The following is a 17,259-nucleotide window of genomic DNA, read 5'->3' as shown; positions in this document are numbered from 1 at the left end:
AGTGTTATTCTACTTCTTTATTTGTGCATGATATCAGGTGCTCTTGAGATATTAGTATACATCTAAGAACCAGGGGGAAAATGTTTATTATCCTCCAAGTAGATAAAATAGATGCCACATAATACATTTTATTCACAGAACAACAACAGGACAAGTTGAAATCAGCAAAAAATTAAAAAGTCTACTAACTGCTTTATAGTGATGGTAGAACTAAAAATATATACAAAGCAAGTACAGAAACATTACCAGGATAAATGTCCAAGGACTTTTAGTGTAAGGGCAAGAACATTTTAACTTTAATTAACTCTTAACTCTAATTGTTCTTTCAGTGAAGAACAATTATTTATGTTAATAAATGATAGGCTGCGTCAGAAAGTTAAGGTTGTATTATGTTCAAATCATACATCATGGCTGGTGCAGTGGCTCACGCCTGTAATCCCAGCATTTTGGGAGGCCGAGGTAGGCAGATCACTTGAAATCAGGAGTTCGAGACCAGCCTGGCCAACATGCCAAAACCCTGTCTCTACCAAAAATACAAAAATTAACCTGGCATGGTGATACACACCTGTAATCCCAGCTACTCATGAGGCTGAGGCAAGATAATTGCTGGAACCCAGGAGATGGAGGTTGCAGTGAGCCAGGATCATGCCAGTATACTCTGGCCTGGGCAACAGAGTGAGTCTCTGTCTCACAAACAAAAACAAAAAACAAACAAACAAAAAATCATAGGTACATCTAATTTATTTAGAACAATTTATACTGGAAACAGTAAAATGGAAAACAAAGTTTTGGCATTTTAAGTGGTTTTTTGCAGGAAAATTTATTAATACGGAGTACCTTTACCTTTAATTCTTTCTGAAGGCAGAGTATTAAAAGAAATACATTGGCTGCTAAATTTCTTAATAATGCCAGATATGTAAGATATTTACTAAAGGCATCTGAATGAATTGAAAGCTACAAATGCTTTATAGCTATTGCTGCAAATATCATTCATTTCTTTATTAAAATTATTGCTTTCAATTGAAATCATTTCTAATGTCAAACTCTTTGAAATGTGTGTGTTTTTACCAGCCAGTATTTCCGGGAATCTATACTCAATGATATCAGGAAAGCTCGTAATTTATACACTGGTAAAGAATTGGCAGCTGAGTTGGCAAGAATTCGGCAGCGAGTAGATAATATCGAAGTCTTGACAGCAGATATTGTCATAAATCTGTTACTTTCCTACAGAGATATCCAGGTGAGAAGATGTTTAAAGTGAAATCTTTGTCATGTAAAATGTTGGAGGGATGAGGGAGTATTAACCTCAAATTTCACTTTGCTGGTAAGCAGTTCATGTTACTACACGTAATTTTTTATTGACTCTCTTAAGCTTTCCATCCTATAATTTTATGGTGGATGAAAAAGACTCATGTGAGTTAACCATCAGTGATTGTGAAAGACTTGTATGGTAAAGGCCTGACTTTTTCCTCCAAAAGAACAAAAAGAAAAATCTGCTGGCACAGCGAACCTGTGGACACAGTCTATTCTACTGTTCGCCTCAGGCACACCTGTCAGTGAAAGCTTTGTTTTGGCAAATAGCAGACATTTTTAGAGCTTTCTGGACATACTTTTTATCCCTTGAAATTGTATTGCTTGAAATTGATAGTGCTGAATCTAACTTGCCCGAAGGAAAAAAATATGTAATTGATTACTTATAGAAATAACTTTAAAAAATATGTAATGTAAAACACACTAACAGGCTATATCATTTTTATTGACATGTCTTAAAATTTTAAAAATAGGGTAAGTAGAATAAAATCCTCTCCAAGTTAGGGATTTGCTCTTAGGTTTTAATAGTAAAATTTAAGTGACATCTGGTTTCTTCTTTCCATTCCTAGCCTTTCAGGTCTGTGTAAAGGCTTCATGTGGTTGAGACAGACTCATATCCATGGAGGGCTGTGGCACATAGGATCCTGTGGCTAGAGTGCTTACTCATGTGACATGGAACTGTGTTGCTACTTGTAACAGAAGTTCAACCAATTGCCTCATGTCCTTGACATTTTTATTTCCCTGAAATTGCTAGAACACTGCATACCAGGAATCTGGCTCTGTGGAGAAATAAACCACCCATATTTAGACAGCAGAGCATTATCATGCTTGGCGTTTTTGTTTCTTTTGCTTTTTTAGTTTTTGTTCAACATGGTAACTATGTTTCTAATGTTTATATATATATATATGATCTAAACCTTTTAGAAGAAAAACAAAAACTGTTATTCTAGGTTCTTCAAAGTGTTTTCTGGATTCTAATGTCTTTTTAATGTGTTTCTTGAATTCAGATACCTGGTTGTCAAAAGACATGTTATTGTCAGAATTTTCTCCTAATGGTTTAATTCTGTGCTATTCTCACCTTGTTTGAAAGGACTATGATTCTATTGTGAAGCTGGTAGAGACTTTAGAAAAACTGCCAACCTTTGATTTGGCCTCCCATCACCATGTGAAGTTTCATTATGCATTTGCACTGAATAGGTAAGAAGAAAAAGTTCCCTTCCAGAATGCGTTAACATATTATTGTGTAACCTGCATTTCGTTACAGGGAATGTGTTTACTGCAGCATTGCAGGAAGTCCCTATTAAAATGTAATATTAGCATATCTGCTTCAACCCTGTGAAATATAGGAAGCACACATTCTTATTTTTTTCTGATTTATTTTTCAGTAAAAAAAGTCTCACACTGTTGATATATTTAAATTCTTACAGTTTTCTGCTCTGTCAAAGTTTGTATTTGCTATTCATATTTTTTAGAATTGTAAAAGTTACATGAATATGATGTTATCTTTAAGCAAATACACTCAACACCAGATGGTCATTCACACAAAAGTTTTCACTAGAATAAGGATGGTTATGTCTAGGTGAACATAGTGTTAGATATTTAGTACAAAGGATAAAAAGGAATTTCATGGACAGAAGATTTAGAGTAGTAATTGAGAATAGAAATGATACATTTTTTATAATAGCTTTATTGAAATATATTTCACAGGCTGGGCATGGTGGCTCACACCTGCAATCCTAGCACTTTGAGAGGCCAAGGTGGTCTGATTGCCTGAGCTCAGGAGTTCGAGACCAGCCTGGGTAACACGGTGAAACCCCGTCTCTACTAAAATACAAAAAAATTAGCCAGGCGTGGCGGCGTGTGCCTGTAGTTCCGGCTACTCAGGAGGCTGAGGCAGGAGAATCGCTTGAACCTGAGAGGCAGAAGTTGCAGTGAGCCAAGATCATGCCACTGCCTTCCAGCCTGGGCAACAGAGCAAGACTCTCTCCAAACAAACAAAAAAGAAATACATTTCATTAAAACAATAAATTTTAAAACATTTTCATCACTCCAAAAGGAAACCCTGTACCCATTAGCAGCCCCCCTTCCATTTCCCTCCCAAATCCCCAACTCTAGGCAACCACGAATCTACTTCCAGTCTTTACAGATTTGCCTATTCTGGACATTTCGTATCAGTGGAATCGTACAGTATGTGGTCCCTTGTGACTGACCTCTTTCACTTAGCATAATATTTTCAAGGTCCAAGAAATGATAACTCTATGTGGTTTTTATCTGGTTTTGTGAACTGTCTACACATACTGTCTTAAAACATGCTACATAAAGCAACTTCCTTAGATAATCAGTTAGTCACATGTAGAAATCAAGCAGTTGTTGGGTTTGATTTGATTTTTGGTATCGTCTGTGAATGAGTTTGCTAAGTTTTGGAGCAAAAGCCATTGAAACCTAAGGTCAGGGTTTTGTCCCTACTTGGATTAACTTACTCTGCCCTATTCAAAACCACAGACTACAGCTCTAATCTCATTTCACCAACTCGAACCTGCATATAGGCTGCAGGGAAATCGGAAGGATTGTGGATGAGTAACTACAAATCCATCACCGTTATCAACACAGAAACTCAAAAGAAATCCTTGTTAGACCCAGTAGACATACAATAGGATAAATCAAAAAATTAGGCCTAGGACAGAGGTTTACAGAGGACTCTCAAAATCTAATTGTTTCTATCCTGGCAAATTTCTCTAATGTGAATCAACATGTTAAATAGAGCTTTTTAAAAAGAATTGACCTGTATTGCTTCTGTAATGTATATTGAAACAACAATGTTTTCTACCTTAGGAGAAATCTCCCTGGAGACAGAGCAAAAGCTCTTGATATTATGATTCCCATGGTGCAAAGTGAAGGACAAGTTGCTTCAGATATGTATTGCCTAGTTGGTCGAATCTACAAAGATATGTTTTTGGACTCTAATTTCACAGACACGGAAAGCAGAGACCATGGAGCTTCTTGGTAAGTATATAGTATATAAATGAGCTACTTACTTGGTAAATCCATAGCATAAAAAAGTATTTGCAAATGAGAGTGTTAAACTGTTATTATAATCCATAAGATTGTGTATTATGAACTAAACCTTAGATTTTATTTTATTTTATTTTTGAGATGGAGTCTTATTCTGTTGCCCAGGCTGGAGTGCAATGGCGTGATCTCAGCTCACTGCAACCTCTGCCTCCCAAGTTCAAGCAATTCGCCTGCCTAAGCTTCTCGAGTAAATGGGATTACAGGTGCCCGCCACTATGCCTGGCTAATTTTTGTATTTTTATTAGAGACGGGTTTTACCCTGTTGGCCAGGCTGGCCTTGAATTCCTGACTTCCGGTGATCCACCTGCCTCTGCCTCCTGGGATTACAGGTGTGAGCCACCATCCCTGGCCAATCTTAGAGTTTATAACTTTAGTAAATAATTTGATAAAATTCATGTAACATGGTAGAGTAAATTAGGATTAATTAGATGAAAAGATAATTTAGGAAATATAATTTTAAAAAGATATTTTAAATAATTAATGTAAATAATAAAATATAATTTTGTAGAAAAATTTATATAAAGACATTTTAAAAGACCTGAATGAAAGGAAAAATATACCAAGTTTGTAGATGAGAAGGGTTGATATTTTAAAGATTTGAATTCCCCCTAGCAGAGGTTTTCATGTGATTTGAAAAACCAATTCCAAAATTTATTTGGAAGAATAAAGGACTGAGAATAGGCAAAGCAATTCTGGAAAAGGACAAGGTGGAAGGACTTGCTCCACCAGTTAACAAGACTCATTATAAAGCTGTAATGATTAAGATATTGCAGTGTGGCTATAGGCATAGACAAACAAAGCACTGGAATAGAAGAGACAGCCTGGAATAGACTGAGATATACTTGAGTCCAGATTTATGACAGAATCAGCTTCATGAGCTGTAAAGGAAAGGATGGACTCTGTAGTAATGGTACTGGGAAAATTTCTTTATTTGCTTGGAAAAATAAAATAAAGTCTTATCCCCATTTTAAGCCATGCACAAAAAATGAAATCTAAGTGAATTAAAGACCAAAATATGAGAAAATATTTTAGAAAAATATTTTTAGAATAAAATGTACAAATTATATATGACTTTTGGATAAGCAAAGATTTCTTTCTTTTTTTTGAGACAAAGTCTTGCTCCATCACTCAGGCTGTAGTGTAGTGGTGCAGTCTCAGTCCACTGCCACCTTCGCCTCCTGAGCTCAAGTGATCTTCCCACCTCAGCCTCCTGAGTAGCTGGGACCACAGGTGTGTGCCACCACTCCTGGCTAATTTTTTGTATTTTTGGTAGAGAGAGAGTTTCACCATGTTGCCCTGGCTGGGGCAAAGATTTCTTAAACAAGGCTTAAAAACGCCATATACCATAAGAGATAAGATTGGGAAAATGGTCTGCATGAAAATTGGCTTCTGCTTATCAAAGTAACAGCTTTTGGAAACAGCAGAGTAGATTCTATTGTGCTGATCTTCCTGTTGATAACAATTATAAATGTTGGAAAAAGTTGGAAAGCACTGAAGAGTGACTAAAAGTAGCCAGAAACTGGAGAGGTTTTCATCCTTGGCTGACGGGCACCACATGGGATAAACTCCACATTTGAATGGCTTTTCCCTTGGGGCATTCCCTGGTCTGCAGGGAGCAGGACAGATAGAACTCTAGCAGGAAATCACAGTCTTATTGGCCTGAGAGTGAGTTTGAGGCTGCCAGAGGACCTGGACATTGAGTGGGATAAGGCTTTGTGTGAACAAGGTGAACCACCAATAATTTATTTACCTTTTATTTAAAAACTAAATACTCTTGGCTGGGCACGGTGGCTCACACTTGTAATCCCAGCACTTTGGGAGGCCGAGGCAGGTGGATCACGAGGTCAGGAGATTGAGACCATCCTGGCTAACACGGTGAAACCCCGTCTCTACTAAAAATACAAAAAATTAACCGGGCGTGGTGGCGGACGCCTGTAGTCCCACCTACCCGGGAGACTGAGGCAGGAGAATGGTGTGAACCAGGGAGGTGGAGGTTGCAGTGAGCCGAGATCGTGCCACTGCACTCCAACCTGGGCAACAGAGTGAGACACTGTCTCAAAACAAACAAACGAAAAGACTAAATACTCTTAAGAGGAGGATAACAAATCCAAACTCTCTATAGCATATGATCCAAAATGTTTAATACACCATAAAAATCACTAAGGAACCTGGGTGTGGTGGCATGTGCCCATTGTTCCCGCTACTCAAGAGGCTGAGGTAGGAAGATGGCTTGAGCCCAGGAGTTCAACTCCTGCCTGGACAATATAATAAGACCTTGTCTTATTTAAAAAACAAAAACAAATAAAAAAGAAAAAGAAAAACCCCAACTACTAAAGAGATGAAGAAATAGGAAAGTGTGATTCATAATTAAGAAAAAAATTAGTCATAGAAATAAACCCATAGATAAAACAGAGTTTAGAATTACCAGACAAGGACATAAAAATAACAATGATAAATATATCAAAGAATCTACTTGAAAAGATGAATAAAATGGGTGAAAATATGGGGAATTATAGGAGATATTTGGAAACTGGAAATAACCAAACGGGAGTTCTAGAACTGAAAAGTGCAATATCTGAAGTTGAAATGTCATCAAATCAGATTAACAGCAGGTAGGACACAATACAATAAAAGAGCAATAAACTTGGAAACAGGTTATCAGAAATCATTAAATTTGAAGCAGAGGAAAGAAAAAGATTAAGTCATTAATAGTTTCAATGACCTGTGGCATTTAGTGGTATAAATACTTTTTTTTTTTTTTTTTTTTTTTTGGAGACAGAGTCTTGCTCTGTCACCCAGGCTGGAGTTCAGGGGCGCAATCTCAGCTCACTGCAACCTCTGCCTCCTGGGTTCAAGAGATTCTCGTGCCTCAGCCTCCCAAGTAACTGGGACTACAGCCATGCCCCACCATGCCCAGCTACTTTTTGTATTTTTAGTAGAGTCGAGGTTTCCCCAGGTTGGCCAGGCTGGTGTCAAACTCCTGACCTCAAGTGATCCACCTGCCTTGGCCTCCTGAAGTGCTGGGATTACAGGTGTGAGCCACCGCACCCAGCCTTGAGTGGTCTAAATACTTTTAACTGGAGTCCCAGAAGGAGAGGAGAGATATACTATTGCAGGGATAATATTTGAAGAATTAATGGTCAAATATTATCCAAATCTGTTCAAACAAACAAACAAATAGAAAACAGCTCACAGATCTAGGAAGCTCAGCAAAACCCAAGAAGCATAAATATCAAAGAAAATTATCTCTTGGCACATCATAGTAAAATTGGTGAAAAACAGAAATACAAAAAAATGTCATAAATGCAGCCTAAGAAAGAAGATACATCAGGGGAAAGAGTGAGTGCTGACTTCTTATCAGAAGGAAGCCAAAAGATAATGGAATAACATTAAAGTGCTGAAAGAAAGAAACCCAATCAACCAAGAACTCTATATCCAGTGATAATGTCTTTAAAATATGGGAGTGAAGTAAAGACAATTCTAGATAAGTCAAAACTGAGATAATTTGTTGCCAGCAGAACTTCACTACAAGAAATGTTAAAGTCTTTAGGCTGAGGGGAAATGAAACCAAATGGATCTATAGGAAAATGCATATAGCAGTAGAAATGATAAATATATGAATAAATATAAAAGATACCATCAACAAAGAAATCACAGGGAACAATGCATGTAACCAATATAGTATATGTATTCAGTATATATAAATAACTCCTCAAAATATCTCTAAGAAAAAGAGATTTAAAAAATGCATAGGATATGAACAGATTATTCACAAAAATGGAATCACAAATGGCCAATAAACGTATTTTTGAAACATATAAAAAGATTTTTATACCACTTTTCTCTATTCAGATTAACCAAAATTTATAAATCTGACAATATCAGTTGTTAGCCAGGATGTTAGAGAAATGTGAGTCCTAATGCCTGCTGGTTGTGCTATAAATTTCTATACGCACTTAAGAGATTTTGGCATTGTTGAGGAAAGTTGAGAACTTGCCTCCCCTAGATCCAGCAGATTTATATACCTTACAGTAAATCTTAGATGTTTCTCTACATAAAAGTTTCAACATTAAAAAAAAACTTTTAAAAAAGTTGAGCAAAGTAAGCAAGTGGCAGAAGGATAGAGAGTACAGTATCATTTATAGAATGTTTAAAAACAGTCATAGAGATTTAGTATAAGTATAGATGCACGGATGGGCATCATAACCTCCAAATTCAGTATAATGGTTACCAGTGGGGAGAAAGAAGTAGAAAGAGATCCTGGAGTGATTCACATGCAATTTCAAGTATATTAAAAATATTTTATTTCTTAAGCTGAGTAGGAAGTATATTGGGGTGTTGCTTATATTATTCTTTTGTACTTAGTATTCCTACCACATTCCCAAAATAGTCCTTGATTTAAAAAAAAATTAAAGGAGGCCAACTTAGTTTAGGAGTTCCTGTATGGTAGCCATAATTTTTTTTAAGTTTTGAAACAGAAATCTTAGCTTTTAGAAATCTTAGATCATTTTCACAGTTTAGAGGGACTGTCTTAGTTATTTTATGTGCTGCCAAAACAGAATACAAGAGACTGGGTAATTTACAATGAATACGTATATACTTCTCGTAGTCCTGGAGGCTGGAAAGTCCAATATCAAGGGGCCAGCATCTGGCAAGGGCCTTCTTGTTACATTAGCTCATGGCAGACGGGGAAAGAGACAGCGGGCAAATGGGGTTGAACACATTCTTTTAAAAGGAGCCCACTCCTTCTATACGGAACTGACTTTTGATATAACAGCATTAATCTTTTCATGGGGTCAGAGCCCACGTGGCCTTTCACCTTTCATTAGACTTCATCTCCTAACACTGTTGCACTGGGGATTAAGCTTCCAATACTTGTTTTTGGGGAGAAACATTCAAACCATAGCAACAACTGAAAGTAGGGTAATGGGAAGAAGGAGACACACTTGGGGATGGTAATTTCCTAGATCCTTTAGGGAAGCTTTGGACTTTTAAATTTGTACTATAAATTTTTATTACACTGCTAAGAATTTTACAGTTTATCTTAACCAAATTTATTTTTTAAATTTTTATTTTTTAGAAACAGTGCCTTGCTCTGTTGTCTAGGCTGGAGTACAGTAACACAGTCATAACTCAATGTAGTCTCAAACTCCTGGCCTCAAACAGTCCTCCTGCCTCAGTCTCCTGAGTAGCTGGGACTACAGGTGTACGCTACAACACTTGGCTAATTTTTAAATATTTTGCAGATGCGGTCTTGCTATTTTGGCCAGGTTAGTCTTGAACTCCTGACCTCAAGTGATCCTCCTGCCTCAGCCTCCCAGAATGGTGGGATTATAGGCATGAGCCACTGTACTTGGCCTTAACCAAGTTTTTGTTGTTGTTTTCTGCTGTTAAAAAAGAGGAGTGTAATTTTGCAGGCTTTTTATTACCCTGATGTTTACACTTTAGGAAAATTCTTAGTTGTAGGAAATTTAGAGTTGGATATTTGAGAAACATTATGGCCAGCATAAAATGCTTTGGTATGTGACAATGAAATGCATAGGTAGTCCAAAAAGGCCTGGTTTTCAAGGTTAATGAATTAAGATAGGAAATATCTCCTATGAAGTCAGAGTGCATTGTGTACCAGGATAAAATAGAAGTGTTTTTCCATTTGAAAACAAAATAATCTAGAAGACTGAAAGCTTTCAAGGTCGCATAAAGTTCAGTTAAGGAGCAGAGTTTTTTCTGGTTTTGTTTTTGTTTCAATTTTCTGTACTTACAAATTCTGGCTCTTTTATTTTAATAATTCCCATTTAGCCTAGGAACATTAACTGCCTCTCAAAAGAGCTTTGTGTTCAAGGTCTTCAGGTCAAATTGAAGATGTCAGGATTTTTATGATTTCATTTTAAGCTATCCATTTATTTTCTAGTAAGAACAGAAAATGCTGTTAGAGCTCAAAGATTTCTAGACTTCTTTCTTTCTTTCTTCCTTTCTTTTTTTTTAAATTATACTTTAAGTTCTGGGATGCATGTCCAGAATGTGCAGGTTTGTTACATAGGTGTATATATATGCCATGGTGGTTTGCTGCACCCATCCACCCAACATCTACATTAGGTATTTCTCCTAATGCTATGCCTCCCCTAGCCCCCACCCCCGACAGGCCCCATTGCGTGATGTTCCCCTCCCTGTGTCCATGTGTTCTTATCGTTCAACATCCACTTATGAGTGAGAACATGCGGTGTTTGGTTTTCTGTTCCTGTGTTAGTTTGCTGAGAATGATGGTTTCCAGCTTTATCCATGTCCCTGCAAAGGACATGAACTCACCCTTTTTTATGGCTACATACTATTCCATGGTGTATATGTGCCACATTTTCTTTATCCAGTCTATCATTGATGGGCATTTGGGTTGGGTCCAAGTCTTTGCTACCAACTCTTTGCTATTGTTAACAGTGCTGCAATAAACACGTGTGTGCATGAGTCTTTATAGTAGAATGATTTATAATCCTTTGGGTATATACTTAGTAATGGGATTGCTGGGTCAAATGATATTTCTGGTTCTAGATCCTTGAGGAATCACCACACTGTCTTCCACAATGGTTGAACTAATTTACACTCCCACTGACAGTGTAAAAACGTTATTTCTCCACACCTTCTCCAGCATCTGTTGTTTCTTGACTTTTTAATGATTGCCATTCTAACTGGCGTGTGATGGTATCTCATTTTGGTTTTGATTTGCATTTCTCTAATTACCGGTGATAATGAGCTTTTTTTTCATATGTTTGTTGGCCACATAAATGTCTTCTTTTGAAAAGTGTCTGTTCATATCCTTCACCCACTTTTTGATGGGGTTGTTTTTTTTCTTGTAAATTTAAGTTCCTTGTAGATTCTGGATATTAGCCCTTTGTCATATGGGTAGATAGCAAAAATTTTCTCCCATTCTGTAGGTTGCCTGTTCACTCTGATGATTGTTTCTTTTGCTGTGCGGAAGCTCTTTAGTTTAATTAGATCCCATTGGTCGATTTTGGCTTTTGTTGTCATTGCTTTTGGTGGTTTAGTCATGAAGTCTTTGCCCATACTATATCCTGCATGGTATTGCCTAGGTTTTCTTCTAGGGTTTTTATGGTTTTAGGTCTTACATGTAAGTCTTTAATCCATCCTGAGTTAATTTTTGTATAAGGTGTAAGGAGGGGGTCCAGTTTCAGCTTTCTGCATATGGCTAGCCAGTTTACCCAACATCATTTATTAAGTAGGCAATTCTTTCCCCATTGCTTGTTTTTGTCAGGTTTGTCAAAGATCAGATGGTTGTAGATGTGTGGTGGTATTTCTGAGGCCTCTGTTCTGTTCCATTGATCTATATATCTGTTTTGGTACCAGTACCATGCTGTTTTGGTTACTGTAGCCTTGTAGTATAGTTTGAAGTCAGGTAGCGTGATGCCTCCAGCTTTGTTCTTTTTGCTTAAGATTGTCTTGGATATATGGGCTCTTTTTTTGGTTCCATATGAAGTTTAAAGTAGTTTTTTCTAATTCTAGGAAGAATGTCAGTGGTAGCTTGATGGGGATAGCATTGAATCTATAAATTACTTTGGGCAGTATGGCCATTTTCATGATGTGGATCCTTCCTATCCATGAGCATGGAATGTTTTTCCATTTGTTTGTGTCCTCTGATTTCCTTGAGCAGTGGTTTGTAGTTCTCCTTGAGGAGGTCCTTCACATCCCTGGTAAATTGTATTCCTAGGTATTTTATTCTCTTTGTGGCAATTGTGAATAGGAGTTGACTCATGATTTGGCTCTCTGTTTGTTATTGGCGTATAGGAATGCTTGTGATTTTTGCACATTGATTTTGTATCCTGAGACTTTGCTGAAGTTGCTTATCAGTTTAAGGAGATTTTGGGCTGAGATGATGGGGTTTTCTAAATATACAATCATGTCATCTGCAAACAGAGACCATTTGACTTCCTGTCTTCCTATCTGGATAACCTTTATTTCTTTCTCTTGCCTGATTGCCCTAGCCATAACTTTCAATACTATGTTGAACAGGAGTGGTGAGAGAGGGAATCCTTGTCTTGTGCCGGTTTTCAAAGGGAATGCTTCTAGCTTTTGCCCATTCAGTATGATATTGCTTGTAGGTTTGTCATAAATAGCTCTTATTATTTTGAGATACATTCTATCAATACCTAGTTTATGAGCTCAAAGTCTTCTAATGGGACAGTCTTCAGGAGTTGATCTTGCACATGACACTTAACTGATTTATTTAGTAATGTAAGAATGCCACTTTTACTGTAGTGGACCTATCCATAATCTGCCATTATTGTCATTATATCCATTTGTCCTATTTAACACTAAAAGAGATCCCCCACTCCCCAATCTTAAAATAGATGTCTTTTCATGTTCTTGCTTATAAAGCTATTTTGGTATTTCTTAGTGTTTTGTCCAGCTTCCACTGTAGTGCAGACATACTCTTATTTGTGTTGGCATTGTCCCCGACCTCCCTTTCTGTTAGAGCTGAGAAGGAAAACTGCCCTGTCAAGGTGCTAACAGAGAGCAGGGCTGCTGAGGTTGTTGGGCATCTGGCCAGATGTTCCCAGGATTATCCCCCTCATTAGTCATGCATCCCAAAGGGATGTTTCCACTGACCTTTTTTTTTTTTTTTTTTTTTTTCTTTTGAGTCATAATCCTCTGGGTTTTCATTTCTTAAATGCTGGTGCTGGGATAAGGAGTGAGGTGTTAGGGCAGGTAGTCAGTCCCTCGGGCTTCTTTCCATGGACTGAGTCATTTTCTGTTGACTTGAATAAACAGTAAGCCACTGACCATGGAAAGTTTAAGGATAAGAGTGCCAACTCAATGGAAAGAGAATCCAAGCAGTTGTGATTACAATGGCTCATCGAACTTTTTCTGCAATTCTCCTTTTTAATAATATTAATAAATGTTCCTGACCCACAGTAGAGGGAGGCATATTATCTGATCCAAGTACTAAATGGCAGCATTTTAGTGCTACAGAGAGCCTCTGATGTGATCTATTTTCTGATAGCTTTAGTTGTGGGTTCAGAATGTGAAACAGAAAATAGGGGAAAAATGATGATGATGATGATTATTATTATTATTTTAGAACAGGATCTTGCTCTGTCTTCCAGGCTCAAGTGCAGTGGTGCAATCTTGGCTCACCGTAGCCTTGAGCTCCTGGGTTCAAGCAATCCTCCTGTCTCAGCCTACTGAGTAGCTGGGACTACAGGTGCATGCCACCATGCCCAGCTAATTTTTGTATTTTTTGCAGAGACAAGGTTTTCCCATGTTGCCCAGGCTGATCCTGAACTCCTGGACTCCACTGATCCACCTGCCTTGCCTCCCAAAGTGCTGGGATTACAGGCGTGAGCCACCGCGCCTGGCTGGTTTAGATTTTTCTAAGTGTGCTGAATTACAGTATATTGTTGGAACAAAGTGATTGTTGACTCTTATGTGAGACAGAGAGTGAATGGTTTGAATGAATACATCCTAATTTAACCGTTAAAAAAATAGTTCTCTAACATTTGATGTTTTGCCTTGTCATTTCCTTAGTTATTTTTGTTCATCTAAGCTCTTGAGAATGGCTGAAATAATGCAGTTTGTATTTAAAAGGTTGTGACATTTTTCTCATAGCTTTTCAATATAAAGATTTAAATTAGTTAAAGGCAGCAGTGGTGCCCATCACATGCTAGTTAGAGGATGACTTGGGCTGCAGGAGAAGGAGCAAGATGACAGCAGAGAGGGTGAGAAGCTGGGAGGAGAGCCAGCTTTCAAAGGGTGAGAATTTGTGACTAAAGAGCTGAGACTTACATCCTAAAAAACAGTCACCAAGTTTCTGAAGTGGCAAACTTAACCCCTGGAGATGATCCAAGGAAGTGTTAGGGACAAATCACCATGCCTTAGAGGACCGCGGAAGTTCTCATTGCCAGATTATCTCCACATTTTCTTTTTTAAGCCAATCTAAAAATAAATAACCACAAATGGTTATGCTGAATTCCTATGCAGTATGACTTATTTAGAAAATTTTGTTATATGCAGTATTTGCTCCGATAGATAGAAATATTAATAATAATTGAGCCCTTAACCCTTACAGTTCACACAAAGTTCTATGCATGTTACTAATGAGGGAGGCTTACAGGAACCTTGTGAAGTAGGCAAGGCTGACATTTTTCTTCCTGTTTGAAAAAAAAAAAAAATTGAGATAGGGTCTCACTCTTTCGCCCAGCACAGATCACAGCTTGCTGCAGCCCTGAACTCCTGGGCTCAGGTGATCCTCCCACCTCAGCCTCCCAAGTAGCTGAGACCACAGGCGTATGCTGCCATGCCTGGCTACTTTTTTATTTTTTGTAGAGATGGGATCTCGCTATGTGGCCCAGGCTAGTCTCGAATTCCTGGAGCAAAATGATACTAATGCCCCAGCTTCCCAAAGTGCTGGGATTACAGATGGGAGCCACCACACCTGGCCACTTCACATATTGCAACTGAAGAAATTGAAAGTCAAAGAATTCCAGTGAATTTCATGTTGCTCTGTGATTAATAAAATTTCAAATCTTATTTTTTCAGATCCAGTGTTGTTTTTACTGTATCCTAGGCCCTCCTTCCTGAAGTTTCCAGGCATAGACATTTCCAGAAATGTCTAGATTTCAGTTTTGTTGAAGAAGTATGAACTAAGGGGAGACTCACAAGGGATCAATGTTGATACAATACTTGGAAACAGTGTGATCTTGGGCAAATTACCCTTAGAATATTCTATTTTCTTACTTAAAAAAAAAAATTAACACTTGCTTAGATGAATTAGAATGCTCTTGGCATATTGCAAGTAGCAGAACACCTTACTCCAATGGGTTTAATCATAAGAAAGTGTATGTCCTAAAACATGAAGTTCAGAAGTAGGACTGGCTCAAGTGCAGGTTGAACCAGCAACTGAAAGACATCAGTCAGGTCCTTTTTCTTGCTATGGCCATGGGTGGCTCTGACCTTGGGCTGCCCTACTCAGGGTTGCAAGATGGCTATGGCCATTCCAGAATCAATCCAGATTAGCTGCACCAGTGTTGAGGGGAAATGAGACAATGTTTTCCTGTATCATTCTCTTAGGACTGAGAAAACATGCCTGTAAAAACCCACTCCAGACTTTCTTTATGCCTTCATGCTTCTAGTATTTCATCAGCCCCAAACTACACAAATCACTAGCAAAGAGGATGGGATTATTACAATCGGTTTAGACTAATCTCTTTGGGATGAGTGCTTTGTTGTGAGGACTGAATAAAACAACATATGTTAAAGTCCTGAAATTTAGTAAGCCTTTAGTGTTATATCCTTGGTGTATAATACATCCTTAGTGAATAATTTTGTATTTTTTTCTGCCCCCCCATTTTGTATTTCTTTACATATTTAACATATTTATCCATGTTCAAAATGAACATTGACTATATTAAATTTCTCTTGTTATAAAATATTTCTAAAAGTCATTTTTTTTCTTTCTGGATATAGCTAAACATTTTAGCTAATGAGGGAAAATGTGTAGAATCTGTAATTTTTACACAGGCCCTGTCTGAATTTCATATATCAGGGCTATTGTGGCACCATGTAGGATAGGTAGTACTTGCCTGAAATCACATTTGGTTTTGGAGAAAATGGTGTTCTTGTTCTTAAGGGAAGATATGAAGTCATTTTGAGAACTTCGAAAGGAAATTAGGTGTTTGTACTGTATTAGCATAATCATGTCTGTCTTGTTATAATGCCAAAAAAGATCCATAACCAGGAAATTAAAAGCATTAAGTCTGCTTTTAGCATTAGTATGTTCATTTTTCCATAGTAACTTGGGGAAGAACAGTGAGCCTGGCCTTATCAACTAATTTTCTTTTACGTCAGTGACAGTGCTATTCAAACAGTAATGTGTGCCTAATAAAGATTTAGTTTTTACATTATTAATGGGGTTGGCTCTACTTTGGAAGAGTTATATAACAAACTAATCAACAGACAAATAAAGAGCAATGTCGATTTTCCATTTGCCAGATTAGCCTTGTTTCCTTTGTCTTGGCTTCGAGTTGTTTCTCAGTGTTCTCTTCATTTTTACCACCCTCCTTCCCCCTCTCTCCCCACCTCCAGAGTTTTATCTCACCATAGTTGCATTAACATTATTTTTGCTTAGTCCTTTATTGTGTCTGTTATATGAGTCCCCAAATTTTGGTTGATTTTTATTTTTAGAACACAAGGCCTGAAGAGTTCTTAGTAACTCAGCATGACACCAGCTCATTGGTGACCAGATGTACAGGGTTCCTAAGGGATCACTAGTTCCAGAATGACCTAAGAACTTGGGTAAAACACACAGCGTGTCCATAGTTGCTTTGTAAACAAGTGCCCTGGAACATTGGACTGAAGCTTTGACCTTGATTTAAAGCACATTCAGCAGACGATGGATTGGATGAAGCTGTGTTATGGCATGACCAAGTTGAGGTCTAAGAATTATATATACATATATAAAATATATATATATATATATTTATTTATTTATTTATTTATTCTGAGATGGAGTCTCGCTCTGTCACCCAGGCTGGAGTGCAGTGGTGCGATCTCGGCTCACTGCAAGCTCCGCCTCCCGGGTTCATGCCATTCTCCTGCCTCAGCCTCCCAAGTGGCTGGGACTACAGGCACCTGTGACCACACCCGGCTAATTTTTTTTTTTTTTTTTTTTTTTTTGTATTTTTAGTAGAGACGGGGTTTCACTATGTTAGCCAGGATGGCCTCAATCTCCTGACCTCGTGATCTGCCCACCTCGGACTCCCAAAGTGCTGGGATTACAGGCCTGGTTTTTTTTTTTTTTTTTTTTTTTTTGAGACAAGATCTCACTCCGTCACCCAGGCTGGAGTGCAGTGTTGTGACTGTGGCTCACTGCAG

The 17,259-nt window shown here is 37.8% G+C and overlaps 1 protein-coding gene across 6 annotated transcripts in view; it reads left to right on the top strand.

Annotated features, from left to right (window-relative positions):
• The window catches only part of MAP3K5 (mitogen-activated protein kinase kinase kinase 5), a 242,259-nt gene that overhangs the window by 99,671 nt on the left and 125,329 nt on the right, over nucleotides 1–17,259 (top strand). For all 6 annotated transcript variants that reach the window (XM_077999454.1, XM_077999452.1, XM_077999455.1 and 3 more), the window contains 3 exons: nucleotides 1,072–1,240; nucleotides 2,402–2,508; nucleotides 4,144–4,314. In XM_077999454.1, the coding sequence (XP_077855580.1) occupies nucleotides 1,072–1,240; nucleotides 2,402–2,508; nucleotides 4,144–4,314 (447 nt within the window). The remainder of the gene's footprint in view (nucleotides 1–1,071; nucleotides 1,241–2,401; nucleotides 2,509–4,143; nucleotides 4,315–17,259) is intronic.

This window comes from Macaca mulatta, chromosome 4 (genome assembly GCF_049350105.2).
Source record: "Macaca mulatta isolate MMU2019108-1 chromosome 4, T2T-MMU8v2.0, whole genome shotgun sequence".
Taxonomy (NCBI): Eukaryota; Metazoa; Chordata; class Mammalia; order Primates; family Cercopithecidae; genus Macaca; species Macaca mulatta.
This window is presented reverse-complemented; position numbering and strand designations above follow the sequence as displayed.